The sequence below is a fragment of the Propithecus coquereli genome, unplaced genomic scaffold, assembly GCF_000956105.1.
Source record: "Propithecus coquereli isolate 6110/MARCELLA unplaced genomic scaffold, Pcoq_1.0 Scaffold12, whole genome shotgun sequence".
Classification (NCBI taxonomy): domain Eukaryota; kingdom Metazoa; phylum Chordata; class Mammalia; order Primates; family Indriidae; genus Propithecus; species Propithecus coquereli.
In genome coordinates this window covers 12,643,400-12,663,997 of record NW_012136080.1, presented here as the reverse complement: position 1 = coordinate 12,663,997, position 20,598 = coordinate 12,643,400, and the positions used below count along the sequence as shown (strand labels likewise).

Below are 20,598 nucleotides of genomic sequence, written 5' to 3'. Positions count from 1 at the left end.
AAGTATCTTTTCCTAATCCTGTTTGTGTGTCGGAATTTGGCATGCTTTTTAAACATACACATTCCTGGGCAGCATCCCCAGATATGGAGTCAGGTCTTGGGTAGGCTATGTAAGTGATTCTGATACTAACCCTTGGATCATAGTAGTGTGCTGTCTTAGAATACTCCTTGTGTTAGGTTAAAAAAGAGCGTGTGCCAGTAAATTTAAGCAATGCTGTGTTAAGCAAGTTTCTTGACAGCTGTAGTATTCAGTTTTAAGATGCTGAAGTATTTTGGGATGACTTTCTAAGAGGGTAATAAACCTTTCTGGTTCCATGGAACACCAGTTTGGGAAATTTGGATCTAGATTTATATTGGTTTATTGATTAATGTTTGGTTGTTCAGCTATGAATCAAGTTAATTGTGCCTAACTGACCAGCCTATATTATCTAACTGGCAATAATTTCATGAGCGACTATCGTTGCTTTGCTAAAATAGGAAAATGGAATATTACAAAAGTACTCTGTAACCACACTCTATGAAAGTCTTCCCTACTTAGTTATTAAGATAAATGATGTCTGGCATTCTCTTTTAATTCTTACTAGAATATGAAATGAGGCATGACTTGAGTTTATGGATGTTGTGGAACTGAGTGGTTATACATCATTCCTTTAATAATCTATGATGAACATTTGGTTTTTTAATTTATAATGATAGTTGGTGAAACTTACCTTGTATAAACTACTGACTTACACCCTGAGTACCAGAAGGATTTTGTCATAGTTTTCAGTTAACTGTAGAAATAGAAAGTTAAAGACATTCTAAAGTTTAACCATTCAGATCTTCAGTAAACAGCTTGGCTCGAGTAACATTCATACTGTTAAAATTGCAGTGTTTAACTGTTCTTTTGCTTCACCCCTCAAATCCCTGTAAAATTGGCATGCATGTTTATCACTGGTCTCAATGTAGTAGTACTTAGTTAAAGTTATATAGTGAACTTTAAAATAATTGCTTGGTCAAAATACTTCCACTTTGTGTCATCATTTTTAGTGACTAATGCACATCTGTCATATTCTCCTCCTGCCTTGTTTTTAACTAAAATGCATATTTTTTCTGTCATTATTTGTGCTAGATATTTTAAAGAAAATAGTTTATAAGTCTGTGGAATCTGGATGATCAGGGATATTTAAAGGGGCTAATGCTGGTCTGGGCATAGCTGCTTGGATATTTAATTAGGGAACTAATAATTTCAAAACCTTAATTTGTTATTTGGATCTGCTGATTTCTTTGAGGCCTAGACTTTTTGGTTTATGCTAAAATTAACTGGGTGGAGGTTTAAGGAACAGATTTTAAGTGCTGCTCCTCAATCAGAAATTTAAAGAAGAGAGCCTGGTGTGATGGCTCAGCCCTACAATTGCAGTAATTTAGGAGGCAGAGGTGGGAGGATCGTTTGAGGCCAGGAGTGTGAGACCAGAGTGGACAACGTAGTGAGACCCTCATCTTTACAAAAATAATTTAAAAATTAGCTGGGTGTTGTGGCATGTGCTACTCGGGAGACTGAGGCAAGAGGATTGCTTGAGCCCAGGAGTTTGAGGTTGCAGTGAGCTATGATCGTGCCACTGCACTCCAGCCTGTGAAACAGAGACAGACTCTGTCTTAAAAAAAAAAAAAAAAAAAAAAAAAGACCTGGGCTAGGGAATTCCCACCAAGAGTAAAATAGTGCTGTCTTAGGAGTGTTCTCTAGTCTCAAATTCATTTCTCTTTGACCTGAGCTTATTATTGTTTATAGTAGCACTCATAGTACTCATGAATTTTGCCTAATGAAAAGATTTTTGAGAGGTTTCGACTTCAGTGTACGTCTGTAGAAAACTATTAGGTCATTAAATATGAAATGTCCGATTCAAGTCAAAAGTTTATTATATCTTAAACAAGAAGCAGTACAATTAATCAAAGTATGTGCCTAAACTATTGACAGAGTTTTGCCATCTTAAAGGTAGCTTGTTTATGTCAACAGTGAAGAAGTCTGGAAAGTGAGTTGCAATGAAATCATGAAAGACATTTTTTACAATTTGTTGAGAATCGAATATTTTTCCTTGTAAGAAGTGGTCCAAAGTCTGGAAGAAGTGATAGCCAGTGGTACAATGTCTGGTGAATACAGTGGCTGACTGAGAGTTTCTGAGTCCAGCCTCTGTAGTTTGACTAGTGTTGTTTGTGTGACATGTGATGGAGTGTTGTCAGAGGATTGGCTGGTCTCTATTGACCAGTCTTGGCTGTTTAATGACAAGCATGCTCATCATTTTGTCCAATTGCTTATAGTAGACATCTGCTGTGATTGATTGACCAGGTTTCATGAAGCTGTAGTGGATAAATACCAGTCAGTGCTGCACCACTGAACAGACACCATTAGCTTTCTTTGATGAACGTTCGGTTTTAGAGTGTGTTTTGGCACTTTTGTCTTTATCCAACCCTTGTGTTGAACGCTTGCGATTGTCAAAAAGAATATATTTTTTATTATATGTAACGATATGGTGTAGAAGTGGTTTGTCTTTATGTTGTGACAGCAAAGAAAGGGAAGTTTCAAGACAGTTTTTTCTGATGATTGTTTAATTTATGTGGTACCCATCTATCCAGCTTTTTTACCTTGCCAGTTTGTTTTAAATGGTCTAATATTATTGGAATAGTAGCATCAAACCTTGTTGTTAATTTACACGTAGGTTGAGATGGGTTTGCTTGTGTTACAGCTTTTAGCTCATTATTATTCACCTTGGTCTCAGATTGCCCGCGTGGCTCAAACACTTTGTTGATATTTTGAGCTATGTAGTACTGGTTCTGTGACAGAACTCATATTTGAAAATAACACAGATTTTTCACTTTATGGTTTTACAAAAATTCTTTTAAAAAAACTTCGAAAGATAATCACAAGTCAAACTGTATGTTTGAGAGAATGAGAATGTTCCTTCACAAGAAAGATAGAAGTGTCAAAGTGAAATGTCAGAGATATCGACTGTCAAATTTAGTACATAAGGAAATCAGACATTTCATACTTAATGACCTAATATAATTGGGCATTGGTTTTGCAAGAATGAAAATAAGCTTTTAAAAAGAACAGTTTTGACTGGGTGTGGTGACTCATGCCTGCAATCCTAGCACTTTGGGAAGCCGAGGCAGGAGGGTCACATGAGACCAGGAGTTCAAGACCAGTCTGAGCAAGAGCAAGACCCTGTCTCCATAAAAAAAAAAAAAAAAAAAAAAAGAAAAATTAGCTAGGCATAATTGCTATAGTCCCAGCTACTTGGCAGGCTGAGGCAAGAGGCTCACTTGAGCCCAGGAGTTCTAGGTTGCAGTGAGCTATGATGAGGCCACTCCACCCAGCCTGGGTGGAAGAGAGAGACCCTGTCTCAAAAAATAAAAAAAGATTAAAAGAAATAAAAGACCACAGTTTTAATTGTCCAAGAACAGTTAATTCATACATGCCAATTTGTTAAGTAACACATATTATCTTTTTTATGTTATAGTGATTTTTGTTCTTGGCTGAATCCAGAGATGATTTCCATATGTATATGTATCCAGAAGATATCCTATTAGTTCTTGTTTGAAAACATATTGTACATCTTTAATATTGGGGTATAATTTTGGTGCTATAATTCAGAGATGTAAAAAAAGGTCTGATAATGCCTTGTTAAAAAATGGAGTGGCCGGCTCTAGGCCATGCTTGGCATATAGCTGGGCCCGAGGAATTATTTACATAAGTAATGGAGGAAGAAGAAATGTTTTATTAAATGAAGATAGCCTAAACAATTAACTCTTCATTTGGAAAAGGTGACGAATGCAGATAATTAGATCAATGGATTGGATTATGGAAGGATTGTTGTTTAGGCCTTTATATCAGACTTTTGACATCAGAGGGAGAAGTATAGTCTGTTCTTTGTATATGCCTTGATATTGCTGGAGACTGAATCTAGGCTGACTGGGTTATGACTCAGATTCAGGATAGTTATTCTCGACACAAAAGAAATAGGATGTATGTATATATTTGAGTTTATCAGCATCAATTTATTGTTGCTTCAGTACCAGAAAATTTTATAAATTTTATAGATCAGTTTTATATGTGAGTAATGCAATCTGAAGTGACATTTGTGAAAACCAGCTGTCTGATCATGAGCTTAATATCTACATATTTTATACATACATACCTTATATAATATATACCTACATATTTAATATGCATAACGTAAACAGTCTTTTGTTAAGATTTCTGATGCTGTAAATTCCTAGACTGGTATACAGGCTGAGCTTTGTTTTTGCTGGAATCTCTTTAACAGAGAAGATAGTAGAGTGCTTTATAGCTGCAGTCCCCAATCTGCGGGCCTCAGAGCTCCACCGCCACACTCCCGCATGGAAAAATTGTCTTCCGTGCAACTTAAGAAGGTGGGGGGGGTGTGCACAGCAGGAGGTAAGCGGTAGGGGACCCAGCAAAGCTTCACCTGTATTTACAGCTGCTCCTCTTCCCCACAGCTTGCATCACTGCCTGAGCTCTGCTTCCCCCACCCCGCCCTTGTGGAAAAATTGTCTTCTGTGAAACCTGTCCCTCGTACCAAAAAGGTTGAGGATGCTGCTTTATAGCGTATATGTTCACTTGAAACATTTAAGATTAACTTTAAAAATTGAAGTTGGTGTATAGAGAATCCAGGCAGGGCTCTTACAGCTCCAGTTTCTGTGCAGTAGGGATTTCCCTGACCTTCACAAACCTGTTGTTCAGAATCCACCCTCCCCTTCCTTTCACTTTTTCTGCCCCATCACTATACATTATTGTCAGCTACTAGTTCTTCTTTCTCCAAAAAGGTTTTATATCTTGTAGATAATTATTGATTCTGCCTAGGCTCAGTTTCAGTAATCATTCTTTTTAACAAATGGAAAGAAGCCAAAATTGTCTCAGCATATGCCATGAACTTAATAGTAGAAGTGTAGGGATGGTGCTGGATAAGGGAAAGGAATACTAGGCTGGGAATCAGTAGACTCAGTTTCTATTTCTCATTGCTAGTAACGAGCTATGGAATCCATGAAAGTCCATATTGGTTAAAATGAGGCTATGGAAAAAGTGCTTACCCAGGTCACTCCCAAATCTAATGTTCTTTTTATGATTGATTCATTGTATGTTTCTTAGGTGTGGCTTATGTGCCAACACTGGTTTAAAGATAAAGAGATAAATAAGTTTCTGGCCTTGAGTGAGACCCAGTGAACAGTAACAGTGTAATATGATAAGTGCTATAGTAGGAGAATGTATAGAGTGCTTTTTCAATAAACGGGGGGTGGGGGCAGAGAATTAGGGAAGATTTTCTTTTGGAGGTTATATTTGAGTTGATTCGTGTAGAATAATTTACCATGCAAGGATTGCCCAAGGACATTCTAGGAAGAGCAAACCACAGAGGAATGAGTAAGTATTGCATGCTTTGCAATAGTTAGTGGTGGGTGAGAATGGAGTATGGAGTTTTTGGAGAAAGCTTAGTGGTAGTGATAGGAGATTTGGGGTGCGGGAGAGTGTAGGTGGGGGCTAGATTCTTGAAGGCTTTATATGTCATTCCAAAGACTTTGTATTTTAAAGTCTGATTGAAGGGTTTTGAAAAGAAAGGTGTTATAATCAGACTTGTGTTTTAGAATGATTTCTTGGAAGATGGATTGAATGGAGTGGATGAAGTTGAGGCATGGAGATCAGCTAGAAAACTCAATATTCAGGATGAAAAATGACGAGAGTGGAACTAAGGCAGGAGTAGTTGTGGGAGTAAAACCTGAAGGGTAGAATTGGCAGATTTTTAGAAGCTACATACAGGAAAACTGGATGTGGAATGGAGGTGAAGAGAAGCCTCTGGATTGTTTCAAGGTATCTGGTTTCTAAGTAACTGATAGTGTCAGCATCTAAGAGAATAAGGGATGCTGAAGAAGAGCAGGCTTTTAGGTGGGGGCTTAGGGGAGATAAAATTATATTTGCTCATGTTAACTTGAGTTATCTGTGATTGACAAAAGATGTGATTCATAGTAGGCATTGGGTCTGAAGCTCAGGAGTGAAAGGTTTCAGCTGGAGATACAGTTTCAGAAGTCAACAGTTTATAAATGGTAGTTGAAACAGCTTTATGAGCAGATCACTTGGGAAGCAGTGTGTAGAGTAGTTTTAAACTTTGGGTGGTGTCATATCTCTGTTTCAAAAGGGGAAAAGGCTCCTGATCCCCATAAGATTGTATGCAATAATTTGTACATATTTGTATTATCAGATTCTCAAAGGGGTCTGTGACCCAGTAAAGATTACTAAGGAATACTGGAAGGGAGTAAGGAGCATAGATCCTATTACAGAAACATGGGAAATACTAAAATTAAGGAAGGGACAGAGGAAGAGGATGTGGAGGAGATGGGACAGACAGTAGTGTTGGAGAAGGGAGGAGAGCATTTCAAGGAAGAATGCCCATTGAATTTGGGATAAGCAATTTTTGCCTTTCATTAGAAGATTGATTCTGGGGAGCTACTTGAGCAATGAATAACCAGAGGGCAAGTTGCTGTAGAGAAGGAAGATTGAAGGTAGAAGTGAGAGAGGATATAAAGTTATGTGGGTAACTAGGGAGGAGGGTGGAAGCCAGATTGTTGGAAGGAGAGAGGGGGATTTAACGGCTGGAAGAAGCAAAGGGGGGAGAGAGAGAGCGCGCCAGAGTGTGTGTGTGTATGTGTGTTTGTTGGGGAGGAGTTAGGTGTGTGTAGGATGAGAAGTGGGGAGAGAAGGGAGAATGTTTAAATATGTAAAGCTTCTGGTAAATTTTAAAGCATAAAAAATTGGTGTAATATTCAAGCTTTTATTGAACTTTATTTTGCAACCTTTGTAGACAATTTCCACATACAAAATATAATGCAATTCTCATATACCTATCTCCTCAACAGTTACTGATATCCAAATGCAAGACTTGACACACTATAGATCCAGCCATAAAGTCTTGAAAGTCATAAAATCATCAAATTTTAGCACTGAAAAGAACCTAGGTATTTAGCTAGTTTATAGCTTTAACAAAACAGAGGGCCAAGTCACTTTTAAAGGCACATATCATTACTATTTTTATTAATACATTGTTTTACACAAAATTTGTTAGATTTGGACAGTTGTAGAATTATTGATTGTAGTGGATGCCGTGATAATACTACCCAAATACCCACTTAAGGACTGAAGGACTTCATTCTGTTAGCTACTGAGTGTGCTGTTGGGGCTGTCAGACCTCCTTGGGAATTGCTCTTGGTTGAAGAGAGCCACTCACTCAAGGTCACATCCCCTTGCTGGGAGTAGCCTGTGTCCAAACACTGGTGCATTAAACACCTGGCTCCCTGGCCCCAACATAGGACAACCCTAAAGAGTCATTACAGCTTAAGAGTTTGCTGTGGGGTTAGCTAAGGCCTTTGTTGTGAGTACATCCAAGCCTAACTTGTTCTTCCTCTGCCCCTTCCTTCCTTCCTCTACAAGTGATAATCCTGAGAGCAACCCACGTTATAAACTTTCAGCACATTAACCTCTGTCCTAAGATCTTGTATGCCGAGAAACCTGACTTCTAGCACTTACTAAGTTTAAGATTCTTTTGATTTGTGACAGAGCAATGATTTGCTAGATTTTCAGGGATTTAATGTGTCCCACTTTTTCATGTTTATGAGAAATATCCAGGTAAATGTTTGAGTGATAGAATCAAGTAATAGTATAATGAAAGAAAATGATTAATTTGTATAATGCCAGATATGCAGAAAACATTCATCATTAGGACGGACATGTTTTGGGATGGAACAAAAAGAATACTCTCAAACATGTTGAACATCATGACGTATAATTGGCTTCATTTCCCCCCATCGTTGTTAGTGTTCTGCTGCCTCATTTTTATTACCTTTTATAAATTAAAGGGTGTCCCCCATTTGATATCAGGCTTACATTCTTTTTATTAACTTTTTAAATTTCTTTTTGAAAATTCCAAAACTATCTTTTATTGGCTTCTCTTAATTTGAGATATTTTAAAATATGGACAAGGTGTTTTGTTTTTGTTTTCTGGTCATACTGTACAAAATGGAAAGATGTGAAGTATATTTCTTGGACAAATATGGTTATATTGATTATATAGAAAAGGCTTGCCCTTTGGTAGCACAATAGGGTGACTATAGTTAATAATTTATTGTATATTTCAGAATAACCAGGAGAGTTATTTGAGGTGATGGATATCCCAGTTACCCTTATTTGATCGTTAGGCATTGTATGCTTGTATCAAAATATCACATGTACCCCGTAAGTTTGTACTATTATGTACCCATAACAATAAAAGAAAAAGAAAAACCTTGCCCTTATGGTACAGGAATGATTTGCCTGGCAGAATCCAAGACTACATTCCTGGATAAAATATTTGAAGAATTTTTGTGTGTAGCATTTGGGAGTTCCTTTCCAAGATCAAGTGTGCCACTTGTCACCATCCATTCAGATGTTTTGTCATCTTTTAAGTTACCATACTGTCTTTGATCCAAGAGCTTCGCAGCAGTTTTGGTTGGCAGCAAAATTCTTTTTGCTGTGAATAAAGCTTTTTTTTTCTTTCTGTATATATAACCGTAGCTATAATTAGATGGTTAATAAAGTTATCTGGGCCATTTTGAAAGGAATGGCTGACAAAAAGGACATTATTTCATTCAATAGTAATTGCTGAGGAAGTTGGCTTTAGAATCAGTAACATAAGTGAACCCAGAAAACTTCCTTTTTAAAAACTTTTTTTTTTTTTTTTTTTTTTTTTAAATGAAGATGGGGTTTCACCCTGTGGCCCAGGTTAGAGTGCAGTGGTGCGATCATAGCTCACTGTAGCCTCGAACTCCTGGATTCAAGTAACCTGCCTGCCTCAGCCTCCTGACTAGCTGGGACTACAGGCTGAGGCTACCAGGCTCGGGCTAGTTTTTTATTTTTTAGTAGAGACAGGGTAACACTATGTTGCTCAGGCTGGTCTTGAACTCCTAGACTCAAGTGATTCTCTTGCCTTGGCCTCCCAAAGTGCTAGGATTATAGGCATGAGCCACCAGGCCTGGTCTAGAAATGAATCTTTTATGATACGTCTTTTGTTTGATGTTGCTGTCTTCAGCAAAAGCAGAAAACTGCTTCCTGTCTTTTGTAGGATGCCACATATTTTATAGCTGTTGGATTCTGTACTGTTTTTATTTTTTTTTTATTATTTTGGTAAAATAGGTTGTGGTATTACAAATTTTTTTTTTCCATATCTCCAGTATTATAAGATTTATTGAGTCTTATGGATGCTTTGACCATTTAAAATTCTGGTTTCTTAGAATACTTCTTGGACAAATGGCATGATGGTTTTAATCATAACCATCATTTGCTTGTGTGCATTTTTTGCCTTCTGATAATGGTATTTCATGATGTTGTTCATGTAAGTCTTGGTTAATTTTCCCTGATCATCATGAGTCATCAGTTAACAAAGTTTATATAAAATCACTTTATTTGAGGTTATTGATGAGGCAGTCCTTGCTATAATAGAAGCATGGCCAGGAGAAGGAATTCTGGAGAGAGGGCATGGTGATAGAGTGTTTTGATTCTGAGTAATACTTTGTGCATATGACATTTAGATTAGAATTATATGATACATTTTGTCAAAGGCCAAAGTTAAACCACTGAGCTAGTTAATTCCTTGATCAGTTTTCTCTGCAGAACAACTAAACCATTTTTCATTTTTATCAGTTTGTATTTTACTGAAATTTTCATTGGGATCATTTCTTTCTTTTCCATATAAACCTTAAAATAAGGATTTGATTTATAAAGTGTCTTTGTTGTTCATGTTTAATTTGTCAATGTTTTAACCTATGATAATTTTTACCATTGTAGCTTTTATTTTATGATTTTATGATTATAATTATTGTCAAGTCCAGTGTTTACATTACTTTTTAGTCATTAGTAAATTTTGCTAATATTAATAGTTGTTGTCAGTTTTATTTTTTCTTGTGCCTCCTCTCCTCGTCTCCCTAAACTTAATTTCCTCCAGTAATCTGGTCAAAACATTTGTGGGGCTAAATACTTAACTATTTGGAGAATCAGAATGGAGAATCAAAAAAAATTTTTGCTTCATTCAGAAGTGATTAAGACATAATTTACTTGGTAGTCAACATAAAATTTATAGTATGGCCACCTTACTATTAGTAATAGTATTTTGAAGTAAGTGAGTTATTGGTTGCTTTGTTCAAAACTGGGATAAGCTCTGTATTTAGAGGAGTTCGCCAAAATTATGATGTCCTTGTTTACCTATGCTAAGGAGGAGGAGTGCCTATCCCTTGTCTGGAGAGAGGGGCAAACTGATTTGAACTAGTTACAGTTTATTTATCTTAGTGCTGTGAATCTCTCTCATTTATGTTGGTTTGTAAATCTTGATTCTGGCTGGCAGGGATTCTTGTCAGGGTCACAGACGACGATGAATGCCAGCCAATCCAAGTGGTAGCTTTGGCATATTAACACCATAAAGTAATGATATGAATGATCTGTGTTAAATCTGTTTAATAAAAGGAAAGGTTTATGGCCCTGAAAAGCACATTGATTCAAAAAAGTAAAATCTATAAAATGTTTTTTGATGGCTGAATTAAAGCCCCTTTCTAGGGCCTCTAAAAGTTTTTTCTCTTAAATTGAATCTTAATCTGGTTTTTAAATTATTTAAAATTTGTTAATTTTGTTAGATATAATGTATCACAGATACATAAGAAAATTATTTTGTAGTGATTTATGCTGATATTTATAGAGGTGAATTAATGATATGTGGGATTTGCTTCGAAATACTTAACAAAAGATGGGTAGGAGAAGCAGATGTGGCATAATCTTGGTAATTATTTAATCTGGGTGTTGAGTATATGGAGGTTAATTGTTTTTGCTTTTGGCTGTTTGAAAATTTCCGTAATAAAAAAGTTCCACAAATCAGAGCATTAACAAAATCTGATAGTAAATATTTTAGTATATTAATTACCAACAGTTATGTAATCCCAGAAATTCCCAGAATGAGAATTGTGGTATTCTAAAACTAAGTCTTAGCCTCAAATTATAATTGGCTGATTTGGGGACGAAAAAGTTAAGAGGAGGGAGAATAAATAAGAAATGGGTAACTTAAGAAAATGAGGTATAAAAGTAGATATTTAAGTCTTTTTAGGGCCACTGTCACATCATTTGTTGAAACAAGGCACATAAGTATCAAATTCATTTAGTTACAAGACCATTTATGGAAAGGAAGGTAATTTCTGTGAAATACCGATAAGGATTCAAGGCAGTGCAGCGAGAATTTTTTTGTCATGAACTATAAATTTTTGAAGTCTGAAGGTGTGTATTTTGAGCAAGTCTTTTTTTTTGTACTTTTGTGTATAACTATGTGGAACACTATCTAAGCTAAATTAAACCTTTCTCTAAACACTCCCAGGTTTTATAGGAGAATCTGCCAGTGAGTGACTTATTTTTCCTTGATGCAGATTGCCCATCCATTTTATTTTCTAGAATAAAATGCATTTTTACGAATTTTAAAATGTTACCTGATATTTATCTGTCTTCCTTTTCCTTCCTTCCCTCTCTCCTTCTCTCCCTCTTTCTATTTCTCTCTCTCAGACAGGGTCTTGCTCTGTCACCCATACTGGAGTGCAGTGCTGGGATCAGAGCTCACTGCAGCCTCCAACTCCTGGACTCAGGCGATCCTCCTGCCTCGGCCTCCTGAGTAGCTGGGACTACAGGCATTTACCACCACACCCAGCTAATTTTTTAATGTTTTTGTAGAGACGAGGTCTTGCTGTGTTGCCTAGGCTGGTCTGGAACTCCTGGCCTTGATATTTTTTAAATTGGAGGAAGGGAACTCCCTTCCTTAGAGACATATAGTTAGGTATCTGGTTAATGTTGATCCCAGCTAAGAAGCTCCTGAATCTTTTTCTTTGTTCCTCAGATCACTGGAGCTGCCTTCCTTTTGAAGTGTATAGAGAACCCTTGGGGAAACTTTTGAGAGTTAGGATGGTTAGCTGAGTGCATAAAGAAAGTTTGTCTAGAGGCATCTATAATGGTAGATTAAAGTTTCAGATACTTGCGTTGGGAATAGTGGCAATGTAGTAGGTAATATAAGGCCAGAGAATGGAGTCTTTAAGAATTCACTGGTAGTGGAGTCAGTCTGTGAGCTTTTGTGTTTTCTAGCCTATTTTCAATTCTCAACAGTAGGCATAGTTACTCTCCTAAGACCTCATAAAAAAATATAAACATCTGTAGAGTATAAGTCCTTTAAGTTTCTTGGTAGCTTAGAGAAGGTTTTGACTGACATGACTTGTGAAAAGATCAGTGATGGAATTAAGGCTAAAGAGAAACTTCTCAGTTGTGATTTGATTGTATGGTGGTATAATTCATAAGTCAGGACAAATACTTGATTCTTGCTCTTACTAGTTTTCAAACTAATGAGCTAGTTCACTAGCGTCCTGAAACTGATTTTGTTTTTTTTTTTTTTTTTTCTTTTTACTGTCCTCAGATGTGCTTCCTTCCATTGCATTTATGCATGCTCAGCTTTTTTTTTGGCTGGTGGGAACCTCTTCAGGTTTGCTCCTGAGTCCTACCCTTTGATAGTTTTCTTACTTTTTGGCATAACAAGGTGATCAAAACTAATGTTGTCCAATTCATGTCACAAACTCAAAATCAGCCATTTGTCCAAGAAGCCCTGATTGGTTTGAGCAGGAAAATGTTTTTCAGTTCTACTATCTGAATTAATTGCTCCTGGGGGTTGGACCTCGTTTCCAGGACTTTTCAATGGATAGTGCTAAGAAATACATATATTTAAGATGAAAGCATGAGTTCATACTAAGTCCAAATGACTTCTTTTTAAGACTTCAGGATTTTTTACTTAATCTCTTGTCTTTTATAAATTTCTTCCTTCCTCCTGCTGAAAAAAAAAAAAAAGATTCTCAAGGGCATCAACATTTACTTAACCCCACAATAGTGTAAACACATTCATAATTACTGTCAACACTACCACTAACAATGTTATTACTGAAAACAAGAAAAATTAGGATCCGAGGATTAAGAGTCAATTTTCTGTGTTATAAAGTCATTTGAAATAGTTTATCTTTGAATGGTCATACCACCTATTTGATATAAAATTATGATTACTTGTTTCATTTTGCTTTTGCTTTTTAGAAATTTCCTTTAAAATTTTGTTTTTGTTATATTATGATATAAAATATATGGTTTAAAAGTAAAATCCATAAAACAGGTTAAACTCATAATAGTCTTTTCTTATTACTGTTCATTTCACTCTGCTGTCTCTCCTTCCCAGTAGGTAATCAATTTTTTTAAACTTATGGTTTATCCTTTTAAGTGCATGCATATGCACACACACACGTATAGTTATGTATTTTTTTTCCTTCATATTTCCTATGCCCTTCCTTAGATGAAGTCAAGGGTATTCTGCAGTGGTCCCCAACCTTTTTGGCACCAGGGATTGGTTTCATGGAAGACAATTTTTCCACAGAGTGGGGGTTGGGGGTGGTGAATCGTGGGTTGGGGAGGGCGTGGTGCAGAGCTCAGGCAGTGATGCCCAGCCAGTTTCCTAACAGGCCACAGATGTACCAGGTCGCCTGGGAGTTGGGGACTGAAACCTTAAGGGATTCTTGTATTGGCATTGGATAGAAGGTTGGATTCTATAACTACTGGTGCCTTGTCTTAAGTGTTATTTTTTTTTTTAATTTGAGAGTTGTGAAACGATCACCCTAATTTGATTTGAGAACATTTTCATCACTTTAAAAAGTTCCTTTGTGCCCATTTATAGTTAATCCCTGCTCCTACTCTCAGCCCTGGGTAACTATGGTCTGTGTTTTTCTGTCATTTCATATAAATGGGATCATATAATAATGTACTCTTTTGCATCTAGCTGCTTTCACTTAGCATAGTGTTTTTGAAGTTCATCTGTGTTGTGGCATGTACCAATAGTTTGTTCCTTTTAATTACTAGACAGTATGCCATTGCATGAATATACTAAATTTTGTTTATTTACTCACCAATTAATGGACATTTGGATTGTGTCCAGTTTTGGGCTATTATAAATCACGCTGCTTTTGGGCTATTATAAATGTATGCTGTCCATACATTTTTTTCTGTGTGGACATATGTTTTCGCTTCTCTTTGCATAGGTTCCTAGGAGTAGAATTGCTGGGTTGTATGGTAAATTTATGTTTAACTTTTTAAGAAACTACCGACCTGTTTTCCATTGAAATTGTACAATTTTACATTTCACCAGTGATAACCAGTTTGTCCACATCTTTGCCAAGTCTTGGTATTGTCATTTTGAATTTAGTCATTCTAATGGATATGTAGTAGTATGCCATAGATTTACTTTCTCTAATAATTAATGATACTGAGCATATTTTCATGTGCTTATTAGGCATTCATATTTCTTTGGTGAAATGTTTATTCAAATCTTATGTTTACTTTTAAAATTGGATTATTGATCTTATTTATTTGTAGGATTTTTTTTAAAAAATGTGATTATAGCCCTTTATCAGGTATGTGGCTTGCAAATACGGTATTTTTTTAATGGTGTCTTTTGAGGTACAAGTTTTTAATTATGAGGAAATCCATTTTACTGTTTTTTCTCTTTTGTGGATTGTGCATTTGTTGTCACATCTATGAACACTTTGGCCAATCAAAAATCACAAAGATTTTCTTCTATGTTTCTTTTTAGAATTTTAAAGTTTTAGCTCTTACATTTACACTCGTGATCATGTTGAGTTAATTTTTGTGTATGTTGTAAGGTACAGGTGTAAGGTTTTTTTTCTTTTTTGGCATTGGGATATCGTATTGTCTCATACAATATGTTGAAAATACTCTCCTTGAATCATTGAATTATCTAGGCACCCTTGTCAAACAAATCAGTTGACCATAAATACAAAAATTTCTTCCTGAACTCTCAGTTCTTTTCCATTGATGTATATGTCTATATTTTCACCATTACCACACTGTCTTGATTAATGAGGCTTTAGAATAAAATTTGGAATTCGGTAGTATAAATTCTCTTTGATTTTCAAAATTGTTCTGGCAGCTGGGTGCGAAGTCCTAGCTATTTGGGAGGCTGAGGTGGGAGGATCACTTGAGCTCAGGAGTTCAAGACCAGCCTGGGCAACATAGCTAGAAAAAACCCCCCACATAATCAAATACCTGGTTGACCCTGCCAGTAAGAAAAAAAGAAAAAGAAAACAAAAGTGTGTTTTGGCTATCCTCTGTGATTCCATGTGAACTTTAGAATCAGCCTGTCAGTTTCTTTTAAAAAAAAAAAAAAAAAGCCACCTGGGATTCTGATAAGGATTGCATTGAATTTATAGATTAGGGGAAAATTGCTATCTTGACAATATTGAGAGTCTTCTAATCCATGAACATGAAATGTGTCCCTATTTTTTTAGATTTTCTTTAATTTCTTTCAGTCGTCTTTTGTAGTTGTGAGTGTAGAAGTTGTGTTTTTAATATATTCTTTATACTATTATGAATGGAATTTTAAAAAATTGTTAATGTTTCTAGTATATAGAAACACAAAATGCAGTTGACTTTTATATGGTATTAAGTTTGTGCTGTGATTTTGCTAAACTTGTTTATTATAGTAGTTTTTGTGTGTGGATTTCTTGGGATTTTCTATATATAAGAGTGTGTAATTTGTTACTAAAACAGTTTTACTTCTTTTCAATCTGGTTGCCTTTAATTTTCTTTTTCTTTTCTTTCTTTTTTTTTTTTTTGAACTTTACTGCACTAGCTAGAACACCGAGCACAAGTTTGAAAAGAAGTGGCAAAAGCAGACATCCTTTCCTTGTTCCTGATCTTTGGAGGAAAAGCATTATATTTCACCTTTAAGTATGATGTTGGCTGTAGGCTTTGTATAGATGTCCCACCATCAGGTTAAAGAAGTTTTATTTCTAGTTTGTTAAATTTTTTTTTATAATTGTGAATGGGTATTGGATTATATGTTGCTGGATTCTGTTAAATGTTTTAGTATGGATTTTTTTTTTTTTTATCTATGCTCATGAGGGATTTTGGTCTGTATTTTCTTTTCTTGTGTCTGGCTTTGGTATTAGGGTAGCTACTGGCCTTTAAAGAATGAGTTGGGAAGTGTTTTCTCCTCCATTTTTGGGTGTTACTTGTTTTTAATTATTTGTTGGAATTTATCAGTGAAGGCATTTAGCCCTGGAGTTTTCTTTCGAGGAAGATTTTCAGTTACTGTTTCAGTATCTTGTTAAAGGTATATTCATGTTTTAAAATTTTTCTTGAGTCAGTTTTGGTCATTTGTGTCTTTATAGAAATTTGTTCATTTCATCTAGTTAGTCAAATTTGTTGTCATAAAGTTGGTCATAGTATTTCCTTAATCCTTTAAATTTCTGTGGGGCACTAGTGATAATTGCAACGTCTTTCATTCCTGATTTTGGTAATTTGTATCTTCCCTCTTTTTTTTCCCTTGGTAATTCTAGCTAAGGTTTGCCAAACTTTTTAAACAATCAACTTTTGGTTTTACTGATTTTTTTCTTTGGTTTTTTTGTTTTCTCTTATTGATTTCTACTCTGTTCTTTGCTTTATCCTGCTTAGTTTGGGTTTAGTTTGTTCTTCTTATCAAGGTGTAAGAAAGGTTAGGTTATTGACTGGCGGCCTTATTGTCTTTAAAATATTATTTGGTTTTATTGTTTTTGTAAAGACAAAGTCTTGCTGTGTTGCTCAGGCTGGATTCGACCTCCTGGGCTCGAGATCCTCTTGCCTCAGCCTCCTAAGTAGCTAAGACTATAAGGCATGTGCCACTTTGCCTTGCTGGAGATCTTAGTTTTTGATACAGACTTTTAAAACTGTAGATTTCCCTCTCAACACTGCTTTAGCTGCATCTCCTAAATTTTGATATGTATGTTTTCACTATCCTTCAAGTAAATGTTTTCTAATTTCCCTTGTGATGTTTTTGACTCATGGGTTATTTAGGTATATGTTTAATTTCCAAAATTTTGGGAATTTTCCTGATTTTTTTCCTCCATTGATTTCTAATTTCTGTGGTTAACATTCTTTGTATGATTTATGAGAAGAGATAAAATGCTTTGGGTTCATTACTAACCGATTGTCTGACTTGGGAACCAAGGAGCAGTTTGCCTCCTTAGGGAGTGAGGGTGAAGATGAGGACTGGATCTAGTTCCTTTTCCTTCCTGGTTCATATGTATAGGTCGTTCATAATTTGGGAGTTGTGTCCAGTTGGGAGACCACTTTCACTTTTATACTATATCGCTGCAGTTAGGATACTTAATGGTATAAAACAATGGTCATTTTGACTTCTGTCAAAGAATCTGAGCCCAGTATTATGCCCTGTTTTTTTTCTTTAATAAGTTTAAATATAATTGTTTCTCTGTTTTGTACTTCGATTTTTGGTAGAAGAATTTGAATTCAGTAGCACTCCCTTTTTTCTTTCTTTTAATATAAATGAACATAGTTCTTTTCCAACTGTGTTCAAACTAAATGAACAAACTAAATGTAACTACATTTTTGTTTTTAAAGAGGGTCTCGTTATGTTGCCCAAGCTGACCTCTAACTCCTAGGCTCAAGTAATTCTTCTAGCACAGCCTCCTGATTAGCTGGGATTACAGACTCTGCCACTGCACCTGATTTGTAACTACATTTTGATCTTTTTTTCCTTTAATTTTAAGATCAGTATATATATAATTAAAACTGGTTGAAAAAAATTTTTTTTCTGTGAACATGCCTTTGTACTGATTAATGCCCTCAAGATTATGTTTTATGGGGGCAGGGACTAAGTCTCTCTTATTTGTGTCTTTTTTCCAGTGTCCAACACAAAATAAACAATAAACAGTCAGTATAATTTTGTTAAATATGTTGTACCATTATCATGTTGCATTAGGTTGAGGTCCTAGGGGTTTTAAGCCTAGTTTGTATTTTTGGTGACTGATCTTCACCTCTTTACCTTTGTAGCTTTTGGAGAAGAGGATAAGAAGTTGGACCAGAATGTACTGGTTGGGGTAGAGACACAGAATCAGGGAAGATTCTGGTTTGAGATAAAGGAATGGGGAATATGGCATGGAAATGAAGTGAGCTATTGAATATTTTTTAGTTTCTTATGAGATATATTTATTATTATCTGGTCTAGTGAGTTTAATCCGTCTCACTTTTGATAGACTACTTATAATGTCATCTTAACTCCAGGATGTGAAACCATCAATTTATTTTACTAAAATCTTTGCTTTCCTCCTTCTCCCCCTTAGGACATTTGCTACAAGATCCTATTGCACCCACCAACTCTACCTGCCAACACTATGTCTGCAAAACTTGTAAAGGCAAGAAAATGATGATGAAACCTTCATGTAGCTGGTGCAAAGACTATGAGCAGTTTGAGGAAAACAAGCAGTTAAGCATCCTAGTGAACTGCTACAAAAAATTATGCGAATATATAACACAGACTACTTTGGCACGGGATATAATAGAAGCAGTTGACTGTTCTTCTGATATTTTGGCTTTGCTTAATGATGGATCATTGTTTTGTGAGGAGACAGAAAAACCCTCAGATTCATCCTTTACTTTGTGTTTGACACATTCCCCTTTACCTTCAACCTCAGAACCCACGACGGATCCTCAAACTAGTTTATCTCCAATGTCTGAAAGCACCCTCAGCATTGCTATTGGCAGTTCTGTTATCAATGGTTTGCCTACTTATAATGGGCTTTCAATAGATAGATTTGGTATAAATATTCCTTCGCCTGAACATTCAAATACGATTGATGTATGTAACACTGTTGATATAAAAACTGAGGATCTGTCTGACAGCCTGCCACCTGTGTGTGACACGGTAGCCACTGACTTATGTTCCACAGGCATTGATATATGCAGTTTCAGTGAAGATATAAAACCTGGTGACTCTCTGTTACTGAGTGTTGAGGAAGTACTCCGCAGCTTAGAAACTGTTTCAAATACAGAGGTTTGTTGCCCTAATTTGCAGCCGAACTTGGAAGCCACTGTATCCAATGGACCTTTTCTGCAGCTTTCTTCCCAGTCTCTTAGCCATAATGTTTTTATGTCTACCAGTCCTGCACTTCATGGGTTATCATGTACAGCAGCAACTCCGAAGGTAGCAAAATTGAATAGAAAACGATCCAGATCAGAAAGCGACAGTGAGAAAGTTCAGCCACTTCCAATTTCTACCATTATCCGAGGCCCAACATTAGGGGCATCTGCTCCTGTGACAGTGAAACGCGAGAGCAAAATTTCTCTTCAACCTATAGCACCTGTTCCCAATGGAGGCACAACGCCCAAAATCAGCAAAACTGTACTTTTATCTACTAAAAACATGAAAAAGAGTCATGAACATGGATCCAAGAAATCTCACTCTAAAACCAAGCCAGGTATTCTAAAAAAAGACAAAGCAGTAAAGGAAAAAATACCTAGTCATCATTTTATGCCAGGAAGTCCTACCAAGACTGTGTACAAAAAACCCCAGGAAAAGAAAGGGTGTAAATGTGGGCGTGCTACTCAAAATCCAAGTGTTCTTACATGCCGAGGCCAACGCTGCCCTTGCTACTCTAACCGCAAAGCCTGCTTAGATTGTATATGTCGTGGCTGCCAAAACTCCTATATGGCCAATGGGGAGAAGAAGCTGGAGGCATTTGCTGTGCCAGAAAAGGCCTTGGAGCAGACCAGGCTCACTTTGGGCATTAACGTGACTAGCATTGCTGTGCGTAACGCTAGTACCAGCACCAGTGTAATTAATGTCACAGGGTCCCCAGTAACGACATTTTTAGCTGCCAGTACACATGATGATAAAAGTTTGGATGAAGCTATAGACATGAGATTCGACTGTTAAATCAGTGGGTCTTTCAAACCTACCCCTGGTAGGGAAATAGCTACAGTTTCACGGCAGCTATGGTTCTGTTGGTTTAACTTGCCGGAGCTCCTGCATATAGATCACTTGTATCAAGTGTTTTCATTGCTAAGTTATATGTGTTAGTGTCGGGGAAATAGTTTGCAGATAATGGAGGAGTAACCCTACAACTATATGTCCTTAGTTCTTACAGAACCTCATAGTTTGAGAACAAATGCTGATGCAACTGATTTATACAAAATGAACTTTGGCAAGGAAAATAACATTAACCTCATTGTTTATGGTCATGCTTTGTGCATAATCAAAGTTTATGATTAAATGTAAGGAAGTGGTATCTAGTCAGTCCATAAAGATTGTGCTAATTTTTTGTGGAAAAGTAGCCATTAGTTTGTTCAGGAAACTCAGTGCTGCCTTCAGATGCCATTGATGTTTCTCCTGTTGAAAGGCTGATGTGTCCAGCTCAACCTTTGTGCTGACATAATACCATTTCTGATCATGAAAATTGGCTACTGGTGTTATGTAGCAGTTCTTAAATCAGCAGTATTATGAAAGAAAATTTCCCCCTCATTAGAATGTTTGAGAAATTTGTTTTTAAAAAGTAAACAAACTGAAATTCTGTCAGACTGCAAATGTTTAGCTGTTTATGCTACAAAACTCTTCCGAGTTGAGCCCCTTTTTTAGTTAAGTCTGACTCATTTCTAGGGAAAAAATTCTAAATCCTTCACTTTGAGCAA

General features: G+C 36.2%; 1 protein-coding gene across 1 annotated transcript in view; it reads left to right on the top strand.

Annotated features, from left to right (window-relative positions):
- Positions 1-20,406, top strand: part of MSL2 (male-specific lethal 2 homolog (Drosophila)) — a 32,838-nt gene extending 12,432 nt beyond the window's left edge. The window contains exon 2 of the mRNA XM_012664620.1: positions 18,255-20,406. Within this exon, the coding sequence (XP_012520074.1) occupies positions 18,255-19,846 (1,592 nt within the window). The 3' untranslated portion in view covers positions 19,847-20,406. The remainder of the gene's footprint in view (positions 1-18,254) is intronic.
- Positions 20,407-20,598: the final 192 nt, after the last annotated feature.